The sequence below is a fragment of the Papaver somniferum genome, unplaced genomic scaffold, assembly GCF_003573695.1.
Source record: "Papaver somniferum cultivar HN1 unplaced genomic scaffold, ASM357369v1 unplaced-scaffold_107, whole genome shotgun sequence".
Taxonomy (NCBI): Eukaryota; Viridiplantae; Streptophyta; class Magnoliopsida; order Ranunculales; family Papaveraceae; genus Papaver; species Papaver somniferum.
Window position 1 is genome coordinate 4,839,879 of NW_020619603.1, and position 22,948 is coordinate 4,862,826.

The 22,948-nt window shown below is 37.2% G+C and overlaps 2 protein-coding genes across 2 annotated transcripts; one reads left to right on the forward strand and one right to left on the reverse strand.

Annotated features, from left to right (window-relative positions):
- Window positions 1-2,618: 2,618 nt before the first annotated feature.
- LOC113328427 (exportin-T-like) lies at window positions 2,619-8,888 on the forward strand. Its single transcript, XM_026575538.1, has 15 exons — window positions 2,619-4,612; window positions 4,724-4,819; window positions 4,908-5,003; window positions 5,177-5,281; window positions 5,402-5,461; window positions 5,820-5,882; window positions 6,088-6,183; window positions 6,373-6,537; window positions 6,858-7,031; window positions 7,155-7,220; window positions 7,306-7,404; window positions 7,523-7,669; window positions 7,892-8,070; window positions 8,161-8,211; window positions 8,302-8,888. The coding sequence occupies exons 1-13, from the start codon at window positions 2,858-2,860 to the stop codon at window positions 7,979-7,981; spliced, it is 3,012 nt and encodes a 1,003-aa protein (XP_026431323.1). The 5' UTR covers window positions 2,619-2,857; the 3' UTR covers window positions 7,982-8,070; window positions 8,161-8,211; window positions 8,302-8,888.
- A 493-nt stretch (window positions 8,889-9,381) lies between these two features.
- LOC113328429 lies at window positions 9,382-10,111 on the reverse strand. Its single transcript, XM_026575539.1, has one exon. The coding sequence runs from the start codon at window positions 10,058-10,060 to the stop codon at window positions 9,650-9,652; it is 411 nt and encodes a 136-aa protein (XP_026431324.1). The 5' UTR covers window positions 10,061-10,111; the 3' UTR covers window positions 9,382-9,649.
- Between the last annotated feature and the right edge of the window lie 12,837 nt (window positions 10,112-22,948).

The window sequence follows — 22,948 nt, forward strand, 5'->3', positions numbered from 1 at the left end:
CAGGAAAAAAAAAAAAAAAAGCTAAAATGAAAAAGTAATATCTTTTTTCCATAAGAAAAACTTTAAATGAAAAATTTACAGTACTTTTTTCAGAAATGATAGATGCACCGAGGTTGGGGATAAATTCCTCGATACGTCTATCACCGCTGTATTTGTTTTTCCGAAAAAAAGAGAAAGTACCATTCAAGAAGCAAAGATCCACATAATATATCAAGAAATGACAATGAAGATGATTTTGATGACAGTGAACACTATAATAGTGGCAACGTTGTTCGTAACAAACACGATCGTAGCACAGTCTAGCGCTGCTCAGGCAAAGCCAACAAGTTCTTTTATTCTTCCCAAAACACTCAATTTACGTTGTTACTCTTATTTCCTCAGAAGCCAATCTACGGTGAACCGGGATCCCACCGGTGCCGGTTACCTCCTGGCCACAGTGTGCTTAAGTATATTGTACTAAGGTGTACAATGATCTATTGAACTCTAAGTATGAGAGACATCTTCACCGTTGGATAATGATCTCACTTTCTCGTGATGATGGATCCGACAGGATTTTTTTCCATAATGAAGCGGGCCCACAAAAGGATTCTCTTGAAAGCCGAGATTCTTCGTGGACTCATGTGACTACGCACGTGCTTATTCTAAGTTTTAAGAGACACATAATGCTGATCTGGCCTTTACCCAAAATATCAATCTGACCGGAGACCACTTGTATGTGGTCATAGATAGATAGAAATTAGGAAAATTCCATACGACGATTTTAACAATTTTTTTAATTTTTGTGTGGATAATGGAAGGACATGCGGAAAGATACGTAAAAGGTCGGCAGATTTACATAGACGGTTTGTTACGAATTTTTGTTATAAAATTTATGTAGATTTTTTATTACTCCCTCTGTTCTTTTTTAATAGGCCAGTTTTGTTTTTAGCGAAATTTAAGGAAATTAAGAGAACTAATCATTGAAAGTGGTCCTCATGACACTTGTCAATAAAAGAAGTAAAGTGAAATGGTCCCCATGAAACTTGTTAGCAAAAGAAGTAAAGTGAAGTGGTCCACATGACACTTGTCATCAAAAGAAGTTAAGAGAAAAATGGTCCCAAAAATTAAAATAACATTTGACTTTGCCAATTAGGAAACTTGCCTATTTTTTTGAAACTTTTATTTATAGAAACTGGCCTATTAAAAAAGAACAGAGGGAGTATATTGTTACATACTTTACCTAATTGGAAGCCTAATAAGCTACAAACTATACTGTGTGGGTGGAGGGGTGGGTCCATTTTTGCCCACCTCTATGCCAATGCAGAGAGAGTGACATTTATTTCGTCGGATTCCCTCTCGGTGTACACTTCGAAATGTATGTAGGAAAACTGAATAAGCTAAGCACCAAACGGCTTACTGCTACATTAGTTGAACAGGTAACCGTGCTAGCGTGCCAGCGAGCAGGGGAGGAGCCATCCTATTGCAAGAGTGTGCAGTTGCACCCCCTGCCCAGCTGGCTCCAAAGTCCATTTTAAGCCATTTAAGATTTTAGCATTTTTGCATCCCCTAAAATTTTTGGTTGCACCCATATCAAGTTTTTGCACCCCATTCCCATGACTCTTGGCTCCGCCCCTGCCAGCAAGCCTCATAAAAAACAAAGCAGAGGAGCTGAAGCGGATAGTGTGGTTGATGTCGTCGCAAGGGGGCAAGATAACTCTACCATCCATGTCAAACTCTGTAATATTGCGCCATCTGATACTCGAACCTGAAACCTCCTAGAACGCATGAAACCAGCTGAATTACAAACCGGTTATAAAATTAGTATGAAATTTTATGCCAGATGGTTATAAAATCATACACCATGAAGAGAAGAGAAAAGAAAATTATAATTTGGCTCGTGATTTAAATTTTACTTCAAATCATATATGAAAGAAATGGAAAACAAACTATTTGATATCCGACTCGAATTATATTAATTGTCGAGACAAATGTAACCAAATTTTTCTTTTTGAGGTTCTTTAATTTTAGCTGACTCGTTCTGATCTGAATTAGCTGACTTATTCTGATCCGAATTGTATAAACTAGCTGCTTATATTTAAACCGGATTCATCATGTCCGATTCAAAATGACATCGAGTCAGATGTATGAGCCGAGTTAAATCTGAATCAGACATTCAAAATATTAGAAAACAAACGACCTAACACCTAACTCGTGCCGATCCAAACGCTGAATTGAGATCTGACTTTTTCCGAATCACATACCGAGGCAGATGCATATATATAGCGAGTAAGACCCAAAACGAGTCGGCTACCAAGTCAAATGCACAGCACGAGTCAGACCAAGACGAGTCAGATACCGAGTCGGATGCACATAGGGAGTCGGAACAAAACAAACAAAGTGTTTGAGAATTCCAGGTAACTAGATTTATCCAGCTGTTCCAACCTCAAAACCCATTAAAAACCAAAAGTATTTGCTGTCCAAAAGTCGTGACTGTACTTGAACTCCAAGTATACTTGCTCTGCACAAAAATCCAGTCAGTCCCCTCCCCGTAATTCCAACGCTAACTCAACCCCAATTTCGGCAATTCCCCTTCCCTATAAAACCACACCTCCTTTCATCTCCATTCCTTCTTCTTCGCTATAAAAAAAAATCCCCATCTCCCAATCACAACCTCTCGCAGTCTTTCACTCTAAAACCCTAATTAAACCCTAAAATCTCCCAAATCTCAATCCAAAATCACAGTATCTGATCAAGGTAAGTATTGGATCCATCCATTACACCACCATTTTCATGTAATCTCGATCCAAACCTAATTTTTTGATTTTTTTTCGAATTTAATTAGGGTAGATTTTGATTTTTTTTGAATAAATCTTCCACCATGGATGATTTGGAGAAGGCGATTTTGTTCAGATTTGATGAATCTGGTTCAATTGATCCTAATCTTAAACTAGAAGCAGTGAAATACTGTGAATCACTGAAAGAATCCACGCCGTCGATTTGTAGATTATGTATTGAACGATTTCAGTTTACGACATACGTTCAAGTTCGGTTTTGGTGTTTACAGACACTTCACGAGGTTGTTCGGACTCGTTACTCGATGATTAGTGCCGATGAGATGGAGTTTGTTAGGAAATCGGTGTTATCTATGGCTTGTGGAGGCGGTGGGGGTGGGGTAGGCGGTGGTGGTGAGGATGATAAGAGCAATGTTGGTGGTGTTTTAGAAGGGCCGGTTTTTATTAAGAATAAGTTTGCGCAAGTGTTTGTTACTTTAATTTATTTTGAGTATCCGTTGATTTGGTCTTCGTGTTTTGTTGATTTTGTGCCTAATTTGGTTAAGGGGAATGCAGTTATTGATATGTTTTGTAGAGTTTTGAATGCGTTAGATGATGAATTGATTAGTTTGGATTATCCACGGAGTGGGGAAGATGTGGCGGTTGCAGGGAGAGTTAAGGATGCAATGAGGCAACAATGTATTGCGCAGATTGTACGTGCCTGGTATGAGATTTTGAACATGTATAAGAATTCGGATGCGGAGTTGTGTACGACTGTTTTGGATTGTATGAGGAGGTATATTTCTTGGATTGACATTGGGTTGATTGCGAATGATGCTTTTGTACCGTTGTTGTTTGAGTTTATTTTGATTGAGGGGTTGCCAGAACAGTTAAGGGGGGCCGGGGCGGGATGTGTATTGGCTATAGTTTCTAAAAGGATGGAGGCGGCATCGAAGTTGTCGCTTCTTAGGAGCTTACAGATTAATCGCGTTTTAGGTTTGGTGGCTGGGGATGTGGATTCTGAGTTGGTTTCGAAGATTGGCCTTTTGCTTACTGGTTTTGCAACTGAGGCGCTTGAATGTTCGAAGCGTTTAGAATCGGAGGAGATGAAAGTTGTAGCTACAGAGCTATTGGACGAAGTTTTGCCCTCTGTGTTCTATGTGATGCAGAACTGTGAAATGGATGCAACATTTAATATTGTGCAGTTCTTATCAGGTTATGTGTCTACGTTGAAAGCTCTTACTCCGTTGAAGGAGAAACAAATTGTACATGTTCAACAGATTTTGGAGGTGATACATGTTAGAATCTGCTATGATCCTGAGTATAGAGAGAATCTTAGTATTCCTGATAAAATTGGGATTGAAGAGGAAGAGCGGATGATTGAGTATCGAAAGGACTTGTTTGTGTTGCTTCGAAGTGTAAGCCGAGTAGCTCCTGATATTACTCAGATGTTTATTAGAAATTTATTTGCTGGTGCACTTGTGACTTCTTCAGATAGGAATGTTGAAGAGGTTGAAGCAGCACTCTCTATTTTTTATGCACTTGGAGAGTATTTGAATGAAGAGGCAGTGAGAAATGGAAATCCACTTGTGAGGGAATTGCTACCCATGCTGTTATCGGCAAGGTTTCCATGCCATTCTAATCGCTTGGTAGCACTTGTATACTTGGAGACAATAACTAGGTATGTGAAGTTTGTTCAGGATAATGATCAGTGTACACCCCTCATTCTTGCTGCCTTTTTGGATGAACGGGGTATACACCATCCAAATATCAATGTGAGTCGAAGGGCCAGTTACCTCTTCATGAGAGTTGTGAAAAACATGAAATCCCAGCTTGTTCCTTTCATCGAAAAGATATTACAGGTTATTATTCTTCACTAGTTTGAAATTGATATATCGTTGCAACCCATGTGTATTAGTCCACTTATATTGTTCTTGTTTGCTTTGCCTTAATAAATGAAAATCTGTTTTCAGAGTCTCCAAGACAGAGTGGCCCAGTTTACGCAGTTGGACTGGAAATCAGGAGATATGACAAATTCAGGATCTGAAGATGGGAGTCACATATTTGAGGTATACTTGGTATATTCTCACAAGTTTTTTCTATCGTCAATCCATAGGTTTTGCCCATGTTTTCTGATTTACTGACATTGGAGTGCAGGCAATTGGCTTACTAATTGGGATGGAAGATGTACGTGTACCACAAGAGAAGCAAGCCGAGTATCTGTCGTCACTGCTGATCCCTCTATGCAATCAGGTAAGGGATGAATACTTTCTTAAGGCAAGTTATTAGATGGGCAGGGGAAGAAATTTCTGGTAGTTGGAAAATTCGTGTTCACTGCTCTTACATGCATGGAGTAACTTTCACTCTCGTCTAGTTAAGTTATATAATGCTTTTCTACTTTCTAGTCTAATTTCCCTTCTATTCAGGTCCAGGAGCTGCTTTTAAATGCCAACGTACAAAATCAGGAAGAATCTTATGCTAAAATTGCAAATATACAGCAATTAATCATGGCAATTAATGCACTGAGCAAGGTATTCTTGTTGAGTCCACTAATTTGTATACTCTCGGTTTATTTTTGTTAGGTCCACTTCATGTTTGCTCTCTTTACCTTATATAATGTTTCTTACCCAAGACAAATTTGGTTCCTTTAGGGCTTCAGCGAACGTCTTGTCACTGCCAGTCGCCCTGAAATTGGTAGTATGTTCAAGCAGGTTGGTGGTTTAAAGCTGTTTTTGAATTTATATCTGGAAAAATTTGTTATTTCAGTACTTCTCATTGTAAGTTTTCATGAATGGGGGATCCTTTATTACTCACTATCATTGGAGACTGTGATTCTTATCCTCCAAATATCAGTATCTACTTTATTAGGAAATTGATCCTAAAGTATAGCTGTTCTGTGCACCAACGTCCGCATGAACAATTCCTGATGTGAGGTCTTATGTGTCGCCATAAGATTAAGCTAATGTGGACTTGCATTTCCTCGTACTACTATTTTTGTATCAAACATGTTGCTGTTGCGTTAGTTTGAAGACATGTCTGAATTTTTACTCTGGTTTTTCTTTGTGGCAGACTTTGGATGTTCTCCTTCAAATTCTTGTGGTGTTTCCTAAAGTCGATCCTCTACGGAGTAAGGTAATACATATCTTTAGCTGAGCTTAAATAATAGGTTCAAACTCAAAATAGAAAACTGAAGGGAGAGAATTATCTGTGTAGCATGATTTTTGGATCAAATGAAAAAAGAACTTGTAGTCCTGATTGTAACCCTGAGTTTGAGCCAGGCTTCCTGTTTAGGAAGCTGTTACATGGTACTGATTGTACTGATTACGGTAATATGCAGGTGACGTCATTTATTCACCGGATGGTAGAGGTTTTAGGAGCAGCTGTCTTTCCCTACCTCCCCAGGGCACTTGAGCAATTGCTTGCGAACTGTGAGGTAAAGTACTTGCCGTATATATATGTGTATGATATATTGCTTCTGACGAAAATTAGACTGCCTATACTGGGTTGGGTATTAAACCTTCGTTGAAATATATTTTGGCTGGTTGTATTGTGTGTTTCTAAGCGTTTATTTTAGTATAAAATGTCAAACGTTTATTAACTCTTCAAAGTTTTGAAATTGCAGCCCAAAGAAATGGTTGGTCTGCTCGTGCTTCTCAATCAGCTCATCTGCAAATTCAATGTTTTGATGCGCGATATCTTGGAAAAAATATTTCCTATCATTGCAAGTAGAGTGTTTGATGTTCTCCTCACACGTGAAATTCCTTCAGGGCCTGGAAGTAACACTGAGGTACGAGCTTTGGTTGCTAGTAAGGTGTCAATATGTTTTACTAGCATCTGTCACCAAAATGTTATATTGTAGAATCCTTAACATTATTATATATCGAAAAGCAACGTCGTACTGGTGAACCTTGCGCTACTGTTGCATGTTTCTGCAAGATTTATCATACCGTAAGTTTAGGTATCTCAAAACGTTTCTCCAGTAGGATATGTTTAGGCTTATAGAAGCTATACATCAAAAACTGAATGGCACATGCTTATTGGAATTGACCTGGTGTTCTAATGATTTGGCTAACATTTCTCATTTTATCCTTTCTTTTGGTTCGGCAGGAAAACCGTGAACTTCAAGAGCTTCAGAAAACATTGTACACATTTCTTCATGTAATTACTACTCATGACCTGTCTTCAGTGTTCCTTACTACTGAAGGAAAGAACTACTTAAAATCGATTATGCCCTTGCTATTGCATAATTCCTGCTATCACAAGGAAACTACTGTGAGAAAGGTATTACTACGTATTAACCATTAAGCTGTTTTCTTCTTGCTGATGCTGGAGAGTTATTACTTCCTCTATTATCACATCAGCAGTATACTGATTCCTATTATCTTCGACATGTCTGCTTTCCAGTCATGTGTGCAGATATTTATTAGACTAATTAAAGACTGGTGCACCGGATCTAATGAGGAGGAAAGGGTAATCCGGTCAATCCTAGATAATTCTTTTTTGTTAGTTTGGGTAAAGTATATTCCATATATACTAATCTAATCAATTATTTTAGGTACCTGGTTTCCGCAACTTCATAATTGAGACCTTCGCTCCAAGCTGCTGCTTGTACAGTGTTCTCGACAAGTCTTTTGAGTTCCGTGATGCCAATACTGTAAGACCTTCATATCACCTGACTTTTTTGACTGCCAAGTATAAACCCATGCTTGTGCTACATTTTTGCACACTACATGAATTAATAGCCTAAAGATCGTTTACATGTTTTCTGGCAGCTTGTTCTTTTCGGGGAAATTGTGGTAGCTCAGAAAATCATGTATGAGAAGCTTGGTGACGAGTTTCTTGTTCATTTTGTAATGAAAGGGTTTCAAACCGCACACTGCCCTCAAAATCTAGCTGAAGAGTACTGTCAAAAGCTGCAGGTAATAAAGACATATTCAAGGAAGCATTGCATGTTGACATGTTTTGGTCATGGTTCTGTATCTTTCCAGATCACATACTAGCATTTCAACCAATAGCTGATTGTTTTTCTTTTCTGCACAATAATGTGAACTGCTAAAGATCCAGCGTGATGTCTTTGTAAACAAGTCCAGGCTTGATTTTTTTCATATCTAGTTTCTAACTTTGCTTTATTTACTCAACAGGGAAGTGATATCAAAGCCCTTAAAACATTTTACCAGTCTCTCATTGAGGATTTGAGACGTCAACAAAATGGAACATTCGTCTTCAGATAGCAGTGCCTTGTGACTATAAGAGATTGAATTTCAAAGTTAACTTCCCTGGAATTCTTCATGATGGCCCTCCATTTCACTTGAAGAGATGGGTAAGACGTGAAACTGATGCAGTTCTCATTAATTTGGCCCGACATATGGGATTTTGCTTCGATACTAAATGTTGGTGGTGAATATTGCAGGATGCATTACACTGTATATAATATTTATGCAAACCTAGAACAGATGAGAAGGTATGTTCATACAGCTTTGACACTTGCTATTTGACATAATTAAACCATGCTGCTGCTGAGATTAGAGTGATTTGGTTCTTTCTTAAACAGATGTACATTTCCGGGAGCAGCTTTGTTTTACAAACAAGTGGTCAGAAGGCACAACTGCTGAAGGCGCGCGCTGAACAAGTGTAAAATTAATATCTTGATGATGTTGACGAGAAGTTTTGTCATGTCCTTTCGTCATAGAAAAAACTGTTTAGGATAATTTCATTGTTTCATAACTTCGCATCATAAAATTTTGATAACCGTGTTTTCAAAGCAGGGCCAATATGCGAATGTTTTGATTGTGTCATGTGTCATATTAGAAATCAGTTATAGAAGCTTTCTACTAACTGCAGTCGTCCGAGTAAATAGAAAAAAAAGTTGGATTTTCGTTATAGTTGTCCGTTTTCGGCTATAGGTTGTCATTTTTTTTCGTGGTTCCCTGTGAAACCACTAGTTTTATTGAATTTTTGTGTGGGTTATCTAAGTTTCTGTTACAAATTTACAGCCTTAAGTTTTTCTCTGGTTGTGGTGTTTTTCGCTGCAAAAAAAACCCTTTTTCTTTTGTAGCACATGCATTTTCAAATGGAGTTGGAATGGGATACATAATATTATTCCATTTGTTGGCACTTTAAAGAATTTGGGTTCCACCACTTGTGTTTTTATTCAATTATAGCCTTGGAAACTTTAATGATATGGGGAACAAAAGAAGAAAGTAGGTGCATCCTACCTCATCCATCACTCAGTAATGATGATGGTAGTACTGATCCATCACCCTATATCCATCACTACTTGAAAAGAATGTGCTTCAGTTTCTCTTCAGAAGCCTAATTTCTGAAATTGCAAGTTGGCAATACTGTTAGTGTTGTATGCATAACTTTTGGTGGTTGTAGGTGTTGCCCTTCCTTCTCTTTTCCGGTGGTGCTTGCAAGTGGATTGTTTGTCCCATTTTACGGTCTTTTTCACGGAGTGACGTACCCTGTCAGGACCAGTTTCTATGGTGGTTGGTGTTGCTGATCTTTGATTGTGCTTGTAATCAGACATGTTTTAGGACCGGTTTCAATGGTTGTTTGGGTTGCTGATTCTTGATTGTGCTTGTAACCGGACAGAGGATTTGAACACTCACAGGCGAAAGAACAAAAATAATAGAAAATAAAACACAGAGTGATAAATCATTCTGAAATTGTAAACCAAACTAATTTTTAATTTTTTTGACTTCCATAAGCCGATAGACAATTTTCAGAGTGATCTCCAAACATACTGTTAATCAGAAACTACTGATGTTACAGAAGCAATACAATCTAAAACACAGACAATAAGTTCTTCATAAACAGATGATTGAGACTCTGAGATACATACACATGCATAGGCAGGCAGGTCTAGCAATAGAAAAATCAGAAATATATTTGTTTTTTTAAGTCTTAGAGCGAGCTCTATTAGGACCAATGAAAGAAGTAATACCAGCAGAAGGAACAGCCATAATAGGAACAGCAGAAAAGTAACTTTCATTCATAATCCGTTGTTGAATCGATTCGAACGTCGATCCAGCTTCAATAAGATCTTTCAAAACAGCATAATAAGTATCTTTAAGCTTCCTCAACATACATGTATACTGCAATTTTAACCACTTGAGTCTAATTCTCCTCAACAACTTCACTATTATCAAACCTCTCCGCGGTTTCTTCGAATCGCCTCCTAGGCACACCGTTGGTGTTTTTCTGCGGCGACCGAGACGTTTTCTCCGCATCGGCCACCGGAAATTCGAGCTCTTGCAGGGAATTTGGGTAATGAAACTGAAAGTTTCACTGTTGGCTGTGACCTCCATGGAGTTGGATAGATGGTTTGGTTGATAAGAGAGGGAAATGATATAAGAACAACAACTAGTATGTCAGAAAAGCATATTATAAAGGAATGGTGTAGGTCCATTTTTTTAATGGGGATAGTAACAGCTAACCAGTATCATGAATTATTGAAGATTGGTTTATATCTTTTAACTTATTAGAGATTTATGATTATGTTGAAATCATTGTTTAAAACATGACTAATTTTTTAGTAATTTGTTTTCAATTTTTGTATTATGCCTCTCAAACAATACGATGAAGTCGTTGATTTTCAATAAATCTAAAAAAATTTAGTTGTTATAACAATCGAATTGGTTCTCCAGCCGATGTTATAATTGTATAGTGATAAAGTCATTGGGTGATGATGTTAGTGACCTGAGTTCATAACTTATTAGCATTAAATTCTTTATAGATCAAGCTAAATTGGCTCTACCAGATACCATTTAGGCTATATAATAGATTGATAAAATTGTTAAGATGTTTATTAAAGAACGTGCGATTGGGGATATAAATTACTTAATTTTCCTAACCAATAATGTCTGCCAAGGGGTGTTTTTTTGGGCCGGAAATACCAAAATACCCTTTGGTTAATTAAAAATATTATGAAAAGACGATACTACCCTTCCCACAAAATAAAAATCTTAAAATCAACCAAGATCAGTATCCCCCATTCATTCAGTTCCGGAACTCTTCTTAGGTTAGGGTTTTGAAAAAAAAAATTCTTCTTAATCGTTCTTCATCGTCGATTTTATCTTCGTCGATTACCCGAATCTATCTATAACCATGCCTCCATGAAAGAAACCCAATCCCAATCCGCAATCAAAATCAATATCACTTGCTCAACAAAAACAAGAAGAAAGAATCAATCGTATTGTTGTTGAAAAAGAAGAAGAATAAGAGGAGTCGGACCATCAAACTCTCAAACAAATGACTTCTATGAGAAGGTAAGTCATTCTGAACTGTTCTATAAGTGTTTCCATCGATTTAAGGCATTGGGTTAATGTTAGAATCGCGAACCTTAACTCAAACAGTTGAGTTACAATCAATGTCGACATTGAAATTAGTATGAATACAATGCCGGTACCGAGTTACGATACTAAATTTCGGATGAATACCATGCCGGTAGTCTGTTCCGGCATTGAATGTAGTATGCATACTATGCCGGCTACAAAGTTAAAATCACCTGAAACTGTATGTTTTGTCCCGACATTGATTTTAGGTTGAATATCATGCCAGTAGTTTGTTTTAATATACAGGAAAACCCTAGGAATTTTTTAACAGTACTCGGCAGTGAAATTAGGATGAATACCGTTACGACATTGTTTTGAATTCTTAAGTCTGTGCCGGCGGTGCTCTTTTGGTTTACAGGAACAACCTAGGAATTACCTAAGACTACCGGCATTGTCGACATTTATTCGACAATGCCAGCATCGTGTCCCGACATAGTTGTTTTGTTAAATTACTATGCGTTTTTGGGGTCTCGGCATGGTCGATATTTCGTGAACCAATGCCGGTACTGATGATTCTATGACGTTATAAAGTATATCTATGCCGACATCAAATACGATTGTGAGTTGTCTTATATTTATTTTGTGTTTCTTTTGATATAGGGATAAAGCCAAGGAAGCTAAGAAATCAAAAGCTAAAGATGCTGGCATTAAGAAAAGAAAGAAGAACGATCTTGGTACTCCTGAATCTCTGCCTCCTCGAGGGAAAGAACTTGGTCGAAACAAGCGTTTGGGGGAATATACAAGAGGGGGAAAAGGGTAGAGTGGTGGTGACCGTAGAAAACTCGTAATCCGTGAACCTACTGGAACAGTTGAGCACCATGATCAAGATGAAGAGGAAAGTGAGGAGGAAGATAATAAGGTTGATCCAAGTCAATTAGCAACCCAAAGCGAATTTTTATAGGAAGTTTTAGGGCCAAGTCAACAAACCGACACAAGGCAAAGTAAAAGTTAAAGGTTCGCACCTTCCTCGTATTGATGCCATGATACCTGACCTTGATCGTGGTAGGATTTGGGGTGAATCTCCGGAACCGAAAATGTTGTTTGGACACATGGGCTCATACTGTCTATCAAACCTGTGTAAGAATTTGTATCTTGTGCATATGTATTGTTTTGTATTTATGTAAAATCTATTAATTGTATTGTCTCCTAATTGTAGGATCATAAGAAGGTTGTGGGTGTTTGCCGAAACCAAGCCGCGACTCATTGTGATTTGACTACGGAATGTGAACAGTTCCATACATTAGTACGAGAGTCTGGGCTATATGCTTTGGTTGAAAATTATGTGAAGTGTGATTCTGTGACAGTCAATTGCTTCGTCGAAAGGTATCATGGTGAAACTGATACCATGCACTTCCCGTTTGGGGAGATGACTTTGATCCCTGATGATGCTTAGAACATTTTAGGATTGAATGTTATCGGCAAATCAGTTGCAGAAGGAGATAAGTGTCCGGACGTTGAATGTTCGAAGTTGTACGCTCTAACTAACAAGTTGTTTGGTTGGGACTACAAAACTTCTTTGGAAATTAAGCTTCTATGTATCTAAGAATAGTAGGACAAAGACCATCAAGCTGAAGCTGCTTAAGGAGACCTTTGAAAAACGCAGGAGAGAAAAGACAAGGATGGATGAGACCCTGCACAAATTCGTTGTACAGCCGCTGCATACCTGTTATTCATCTTGGGCACTAAGGTGTTCCCTGACGCTAGTGGCAATAGAGTTAGTTCAAACCACCTTCAATACTTGGATCCGTTGAAAGAGGTCTGTAACTATTCTTGAGTCACCGTGGTAATGGCACATTTGAAGGCGGGGATGAGAAGGGCCTCTAAGGCTGTTACAAACCAATTTGTCAGGAATTTCACTCGACTCCAAATAATTTTGTTTTTAAACTTATGTTCTTATGTATATTGTTCACATGTACCCTTATTATGAACTCAGAAACAAGATTCACTGCTTCTTATATGTATCATTCCACATCGTTATAGGTGTGGGCTTATGAACACTTCTCAACATCGTTCACGAACTACAAATTCTTGAAGATCAAAAACCTTTCCGAACCCGAGGCGCATAGAGCTAAGAGATACGAATTCAACAATATTCTGAAGCCCGGTAACAATCATCGATTGACAAATATGAGATTCGCTTTGGACGCGATGACTACCAAAGAGGTTGTGTTCGACCCGTACAAGGAGGCTAGAGAGAACCACCAAATTTTGAGGTATAATAACGTTGCATTTTACAATGGACCGTTGTTCCACCTAAAGGGATACATTATGGCTGATCCCCGACGTGTCATGCGACAACTTGGATATAGGCAATTACCTTATTCCGATACAGCCTCTCTTGAAAGGTACGATGTTGACCATTTTCTGAGCCACTCAACTTCCTTAAGGTTGAAGGTAGAGTATGAGCCAATTACAGAACCAACACATTGGAGAGATAGGAAATCATGTCGTTTGGTAGATAGTAATAACTGGGAGATTGCGGAAAACGGTGATGAAGCCCACCCCGACTACATGTTTTATTACCTACAACAGTCACATCCTTTTTTCGTGCTCCCGGACGACGTCAAAGTTCCACCCCAGAAAAACCCTCCCGTTTCCAACTCCTGCAGAGGCACCACCTACAATGGCCGAACTTCAGAAGACCGTTGGATTGTTAGTAAGTATTGTTAATTGCTTAGTCAATTAATGTATACATAATCTTATATTAGTATATATATATATATATATACCAATTATTTGTTGGATGTATGAAACTAGCGACGTCGGCTTGGAAAGTTGGGAGGATGTTTGGTTGCAAGAACGAGATAAGAGAGGTGTTATCCCCTGAAGAAATGTAGGAAGTTGAGGAAAAGCTTGATAAAATGGAAGACCCTTATGCAAAATATTTGTTCGGGGAAACGAGGAAGGTGATCGTGGTCAAGAAGCAAAAGACCAAGTGATATAGGATTTGAATTTGTGTTTCTTCATTTGGATGGTCGCTGTTACGTTTTGAACAATTTGGAACTTGTTTTTGTTTTTAACTCATGATGAACTCTTTCGTTGCTTGGTTTACTTTTGGTTTATGATAAATGAATTAAGAAAATTTAAACAAAATTCAGTTGTTTGCATGTTTTATGTTGAACATGTTTAGATTTCACGAAAAATATTTTTTTTTTAAGTTTTCTTTACACCTAAGGCGCCGACATTATTTCCAGTGTAGATAAGTAATTATACTTCCATGCCGAAACTAATACCGGCATTAATTTTTCTTCCAAAACCATGCCGGAAAGTGGGGATGGTAGGGTCCAAGTTCCTGTATAGAATTTGGACTTTTCCGGCATGGCAATATTAATTAAATCCATGCCGGAAATCTGATTTTTTTAAACTTGGATAATTTTCCAGAAAATCGTCATGGTAAATAAGATACCTGTCCATGCCGACATTCTGTAAATCCTTCAGAAATTTAATTTTTTCAGAATTCTGGCATTGGTTTGGATAAATCTACAATGCTGGGATTGATTATAGATCTGTTACGAATGCTCTTTTTATTTCGTTCCTAGATAATCTATTACATTAGATTTGAAACTTTAAATTAAAACATACTAAAAAATATGATATTTTAAATTAAAATATACTAAAAAACATGCGAATGGAGTACTTTTGGTTTAAGATGATCTCATAATCTATTTCCATCCTTTTTCAACAATTCCGTTTCCTTTGAGTCTTTCGCGAATATCTTCGAAGACATCATTTGGAATCTCGGTGTCAAGGACCATCCTCATTGGTTCATCTTCTCTTTCAACATATTCCTTTCCCTGCATATAACACCCATCACACCCGTCAATAGGCTTGCATTGGACTTTGTGTTTTCTCTTGATTCCGATAGTTCAACAACTTTGTCTAACCATTGAAACTCTTCGCATTTTGGGTGATTCAAACACCTTAGAAAGATTCTTCCATTTTCAATATCATCAGTTTTTGCAATCCAAAACATGTCCCATCACAGTTTCCGCACTTCGAATAAATAAAAGGACAGTCCATGATGAGAAGTTGACTTACAAATTTGAACTGCAATGATGACTCTGTAAGAGAAGATTATATTAGTGATACGTCCTAGTAGATAAGATTGGAATTGTCGATATATTATTATTAATGTTGAATCTACTTACTTTGCAGGTAGAACTTGATGGTGGTTTACAAATAGAGCTTGTTGATAAATCTCCCATCGCTTGTGAAGCTTGAACCGTGCTTGCTTGATCTATTTTTTGAGACTAGATTGCTTTCTTGAGAGAAGGATTTGTTATTTAGTGGGTGCTTACTGTAAATTTTCCAAAGGAATGGGAGGGTATTATATAGAATGAATCTCAAACGGTCTTATTTTTCAAAAAACTAGCCGTTTTTTCCGGTATGCCGGCTGGTAGCATAAATATAACCACTGCCGCTAGTCTATGCCGGCGTTGTATGTTGGTGTTGCAACCGTGTCGGCATTTACTTGAGATTGGCCCTAATCTCTGTATAAAAAAAATAAGTACTGGCATGGATATTGAATGGTAATCAATACCAGGACCAGATGCCGGTGTTTATATCTATATTAACATCAATGCCTGCATTTGTGATTTCAAAAAAACTAGTCGTTGAGGTTTTTCTCTATATAAAAAGAGCTAATACTTGAACCCAATTTCTCAAAACTCCTGTGTTATATTTATCCTTGGGACTCTTAACTTATGAAACCCTAAACCCTAGAATAGTCATCTATAAATAGCTTAGTATAGAACCTACTTTCACATATAACAAATGACATCGTTTAACTCAGAGGAAGATTTAGCAATCACCCAAGCATGGTACGCCGCAACTCGAGTTGGAGTTATAGATAACAGTTCGGGGGAGAACATGTGGTTGAAGTTTTTTTAACAAATTTAGGCACGATTATGGGAACCCGGAGGAAGAACTGCTCAACAAATCGAGCAACGACACGACATCATCCTAGATGCGGTGGTTGAGTTTTTCAAAATCAAACACCGGATCGCGCACGCTACCCACAATAGATTGTCCCCTTAACAACTCATAAGTATATTTATGATTAATTCGACAAAATCCACTCTTTTCAATTTGTATGTAACAAACTAAATTTGTGTGTTGTTTTTGTAGCATGAAGCCGTGAGAGCGCGTTACTTACAGGAAAAGGGGGAAGCATTCATGTTTGATGAAAACGTGAACCACATGGAAACCAAAGTTACGGAGTACCACCAGCTGAGTGAATCGGAGACGGATTCTTCGCAAAAACATTGATAGGTTTAGTGGTTTTTGGTTAGGTTTTTAGGCTAGTTTTTGGTAACGTTTTGTGGGTAGATCTCTATGTAAACCCTCACGAGACTATAACTCGTCCACTTGGGTCATCAAGTGGTTCAAAGTCTTGATGCACGTGCTAAGTGCATCCGTGATTCCTGTGACAAGGATTACATTTGAAATAAATTATAGTTCCGGCATACAATGTTAACATAATTCAATGTCGTTACTATGCCTACGTAGATAATATATATAACTCTATGTCGGGATAGAGTGTCGAAATGTTATGGTTTCTGTCTACAATAAACATTATTCCGGAATTTACTTTATATAAAAATCCAAGCCGGCATTGAATGCCGGCATGCCTGTTATCTTTAGTTCAATGTCGGCATTTAACATTTTGAAAACTAAGCAGCTTCGATCCGAATTTCAATGCCCAACGGCTATTTTTTTAAAACCATAAAGCAGTAAAGGGAACTGCCGGCGTGGATATTAGGTTACTGACAATGCCGGTTTGATAAAGAGGAAAAAAGATCCGTTGTTTCCTCCTCTATTTAAAGCAATGGATACACCCATTGCACTTGCTACCTCAAAATAAAATAAAAAATTATAAGCTCCACCACATATCTCCAATGGAAAATCCATCACAAACTACCGATTTCTTCGTTGCCATGGAAAGAGAAAAACTTAAGATGAACAAATATCCACTCCGATAGGATATCAATTATCATCTACCACCAACTCAATTTCCCTTATACAAGAAAACTTGGAAGGAAGGAAGAAACCACCAAGTCAATTGCCGCAATGGAAGAAGAGATACATAAAAGGAAAAGAGAAGAAGAAGAGGCAGTAATAGAAGAAAAATATCATAAAGAAACTAAAGAAATATAGTAACGTGTAAAACAAGCGAAGATAGAAGCAGATATTGTGGAAGAAACCGAATGGATTAAAAATTTCTACATAGTATCGGTGAAAAGATGAGAGTACCAAAATACACCACAATTTTTTTATTTGATCACAACACATTTAATCTCTACCGTGTATAAACCTTTTGGAGCAACAATCACTTAAGGAATATTTCAACACGGTGTCTACTTGAAATAGGGTTAGTCCGGACTGGCCTAACAATGTGAGAATATCAAAGTCAAGTGGAGAAATCCAATACACTTTTTGTGATCGTCTATGGATATGAAATTGAGACAACACTACAACAAAGTGTTCACTTGATAATAGGTACGGTATAACCGAAACCTTATAGGATAAATATCAAGTGCCTAGTTAACGTACAAGTGTATTTACTTTAATTATAATATAAACACAACTATAATGCGGAAATAAAGTAAAGCACACACCATAATTTTGTTAACGAGGAAAACTACAATCTTGTAGAAAAACCCCGGGACCTAGTCCATTTTTGAATACTCAATGAATTAAGATGCTACAAAAAGTAAACCCTGTAACTTCGTTTATACAATACCAAGTAAAATAAAATCCTATTTACTCAGCTTCAGCAGTATTCTTGTTTTGATAATATCTAGCAGAACCGAAGTTCTCAATAGATATTTGATACTAGATATCCTAGCAGAAAATGCGTTCTCTTTAAGACTAAATCTAGTATATCTTCTAAGTGGTTCACAATAACTTCTACCAATCTTTCAACTGGGAAGACAAGATTCCTGTGGATCGTATTCCAAACAGTAAAGGATCAAAACTGTTTGGTAACCAAACTCACTTTATAATCACAATACCGAAATATATGATAAATGCACAGTTATAGATCTTTTATTTTTAAGACACGTTACCCGATCCGAAGCTCCTTGGTTACAAGATCAAACAAGACAATGATTACCGAAATAATCAATCTTGATTACAAGGTTTATGATAAAATCGCAAATAACTTCTTGATCTAAAAAAGGCTTATGTTTATCGAAAATAAACAACCTTTTAATCCCGGAAAATCAAGTCACAGAAAGTTACACCAAGATCAAAACACAAGAATAAAAGTCTTCAAATATTCAAAGTCTTCAATCTTCGATTTAATCTTCAAAGTAACAATCTGCAAAAAAAGCTGAATCCTTATTGATTTGTCGCACATAACGGAGTCTCTTAACAATGGAAAATCAACAATCTATCTTACAGATCTAGAAAAACTTAAATACGTATAAACGTTAAATCTTTGATCTAGTTTGAGTGAGCCTTATATCAGAAGAGAAAGTTCTCTGCCCCAAAAGTTCCAGAATGTCCAATCAGTTGGCACATCTGAACTCAATTCCCCCTCGAGCATTTGACTTCCTAACTGGGCTAACCTATCATCCAAGAAGTTACGCTCGCGAGGTATCCACTCGAAATATAATTCACATTCATTATACTTGTCAATGAACTCACTATTAATCATTTATGCAATCTTCATGATCTCTAGATTTTTATACGAGTTTAACTGTCTAGGATGAGCAATTAGTTCACCTCGAGTATTCCACTTGTAGTGCAACCATATGCCATCAAGCAAGTCAATGACTTCACGGGAATCAGCCCGTATTAATAATTTCCCCTTCTGATAGATGGGATTGGGCTTCTGAAACATCCTAAGTGCGCTGGTGAGCTCCATCACGCCACTTGTGCAGGATGACGACTTTACCTCAGCGCCCATACCATGATCCAGTAGCTCTAGACCAGAATGATTTCTAAGAGTATAATCGCAACCCAAATTCAAACTCGTTAAGAAGTCCCTGTAACTTTTTCCTCTGCTTTCCCCATCTAAGGTAACTACATTAATTTTGGGATCCTCTACTGCCTTGAACTTAGAAATGTGATGTGAGTTAACAGGAGAAAAGAAGGTTGTAGGGTCTTCTAATGGACTGGAAATCTAAGTTGTAGATAAAGTAAACCTAAAGTTTCTAAGTTGCAAAGAAAGCAAAATCCAAATGAAGATTGGGATGAGATGAAGTTGTAGAAAACATAAAATCTAGGGTTATACCTTTCTTGAAGATTTACTTTTGAAGAAGAGAGAGAAATAAAATCTAGGTTACTTCTTCATGTTGGGTTATCTTGAACTCAAATTGCTAGGTTTGGGTCAGTGTTAAGAGGCTTATGCCTTCGGGTTCATAAAGACTTGTGGAAATTGATTTTTTTTGGAATTAATTCCGAATGTGTTAAAAATACATTTATGAAATTATTATAATAATATATTTTAAAAGCATATTTCCAAATATCAAAAGATATTAGGAATCTTCCGGTTTAAGTATCAAGGGATATTTTTGAACAATTAATAAATAAGATTTATGCACATGTTCAAATGACTCATGGTATTGCTTGGGATCGGTCATACCAGTTACCAGGATCGGTTACACCAATTACCAGGATCGGTTACGCCAATTACCAGGATTGGTTACACTAATTAATCAAAACTAGTCATACCAAATTATAAGTCAGGCATTGTGATTAGTTATACCAAGATACATAACAAGTTACGACCAGTTCTACCATCTCACATATATTGGTAATCCAAAGATATGCAATGAATAACAATACCAATAATCCTAGTGATTTCCCTTTCGATTCATAAAACAAGTTCATGAATGTACTCCCTTTAAACAAATGTAAAACACTGTTTCCTAGCATGAAATATTCACCTTTACCCATACACATAATCACAATAGCATTCATAAGATAATGTCGATGTGATATTTACAAAGTTCAAAAGATAAGTGTTATACTTCGTAATTCAATAAATTCCTTGACACTTTGATCATAATAGTATGACCAATTCTAATACTAGAGTATTATCTATAACCTCGCATGTTTTGTTTTTAATATAAAATATTTGAAAGAAATAAGATAGAAATGGAACATGTCAAGTCGTAGTTACTAACCTCAAGCTGAAGGACAATGTCTTTGTTGTCTTCAATCTATCTTCAGATCTCTGTGAGTAACTGGAGCACAATAATTCTATCGTTTCTATCCTAACCTAACGAAGTTGAGTCTAGTTTACTTATTAAGCGACTCGAGTTTTGGAACTAAATATGACAACCAAACTTGACATAACAACGTTTGGTGGGTTTAACTGAGAAGTGCTCTAACAATTGGATTTCCACGAAAGATCACCACCCTTTATTAAGCCCTTTTTTGGGTCTTGTTAGTAGTGGTCCTTATATGCCGAAGTTTGAGGACATTAAGTGTAAGAAACGAAAAATGGATTACATGGATGAGTTTATACCGAATCGAACAACTTCCCTCATAAAATTATGTCACAAATACAACGGAAGAAATGCTGAAGGTCGAAGAAAGGATAGATAAAATTGAAGATCCAGAGGAAAAAGACTTGTGGAGCGAAAGGAAGAAGAGAGCATATAAGATACCTTGTCCGATGTTTTTCACACGATGTTGAACGACGTCATATTGTATTTGTTTGTCTTGTAGGTGCAATCCATCATAAGAACAACAAAACATGTAAGAGCCAATTTTTCAAGCAAAGGATGTGAAATGAATATTTGAAGGGGCTTGTTGTCCGTCCCTATTTTAATGATACACTTGTAGTTGTGATCTTAAACTATCTTCTCAAATTCTTTCATAACGCTCATCCGTTCCCATTCCACCCTTCTAATACTTGCTTGTGCGCTATAAATTCTACTTAGAGAAGACACGTTCGTCGAATCCTTTTCCTTGAAGCCTCTGAGAATTTATCCTGGTTTGATAATGCTTTGGTGAATCTCTTTACATCCTCCATTTCATGAGGTTTTAGATTCGTAACTAAGGAGTGACCAAAAAAATCTTCTGGATCCGGGTGGTTATGACGACTGAACCACACCGTACAATCCCATTCCTTGATCTTGTCTCTTAAATGAAATACAAGCTTAAAGGGGAAATTATCCTTCCTCGTACGAGTCTTGTATACCCTATTAGTCTTCTTTGGATATACATAACCCTTTCTCTTGTGGCTATTCTTCTCCTTGTATTCCCCACTTCTCTCACAAGCCATCTCAAAATGAATATTTGAACCTTGGGTATTCCTCACCAACACACACATGTTCTTAAGAGACGTCTCTTTAACCCAAGCAATTGCTTCCTTTTTAGATTTTATTCCCTATATAAGGACAACAATGGTAGATTATAAGGTTCATTACAAGCAATCCATAGTAAAGTTCAAGATACTAGGTGAAAAATATTATTTGGTAACATACCTGAGACATTTTATAGTATTCCGACATATCCCGAACAAGCGGTCTTGCATTTGTTGGATCAATATATGTCACAACCTATGGATCGAATGAAACGAAAATAAATTAGTTCAAAATAAATAATTAAAATACTATGCCAGACCACAGTTCCGACATGCTCAACCAAAGTTCCGGCATGGTCGAACTGAACCGAAACTAAAGATCAAATTTGAAACGCTTTCCGGCATAAAAATTTCATTTGAAATCAACACCGGAAACATAGGTGCCGGCATGCTCGTTATCTATGGTTCCACGCCGGTACAATGTGTCGGCGTGGTCGATAATTAATCAACCATGCCGGTAGTTAGCTTTGGAAGACACTAATTCCTGAATGTTTTTTCGGAAGTACCGTCATGGTAAAGTTAGAATTGAACCATGCCGATAGCATATCCGTAGAATATTCCGTGGTAGGTAAAAAGTAACTTTTTTACATGCATGGTGTTTTCGGTTGAATATAATGCCAGTTTTCCTTTCAAAATGGGGGATATTGTTGGTTGACATGGACTTAATATGAATACTATGCCGGGAATGTTTCTGCCGGCATTGTATTCATACTACGTTCATGCCGGCACCGAGCTATTTCAGCTGCAACAACGGTGGATTCAAAGGAAAAAAAATCAAAATTTCAACACATTGACACCTTTACCTGAGTATTGGGAGTGCTTGTATGTTGAACTAGTTTACTCTCTTGGGTTGGTTCTTCACGAAACACTTCATGCTCATAAAAATCATGATCCAAGGGTGTTGGTTCCACAAATACTTGCAATTGTGAGTTGCTGTCATTAGCAGAAGATTGAAAATATGCTCCTTGTTGTAGTTGAGCTAAAGATTTAGCAACAATTCTCTCTTCACAATCATCCTCCATTTTCACCAAAAAAAAGTTCTCTCTCAAGTTTCTTTCCTCAATCTACTCTCACCTCACCCACCCAAATACAAATAAAAATACACATTAATCATTTAATAAATATTTATGAATTTTCTTAATTATAATTAAACACTAAACCTGATTAGTGAGAGGTAGATTAGGAATTAGGTAAAATACATAGATAAGGGGTGACCCTGATTTGATATTTAAATCCAGATTTTGTCATTTTCTTCTATCCCTCAATTAATATAAGTATCCCCCAACCGCACGTTCTTATTAAATCTTGGGATACAAATGATAAAGTATTTCAACTTTCAATTAACAAATCAAATTATAGAAGAGCGCAACTACGATTGCAAGAGTTTACCTCTTGGTAAGGGTTAAGTAAGAAATCTTGCTACGGAGAAGCAAAACTCTTGCTAAAGGGTGTAATAAGCGTAAATAGACTCGAAAACTCAGTTTTTAAAAAAATTAGACTACGGAGACAGCTAGGCTGGATATGCGGTCCATGCTTCAAGC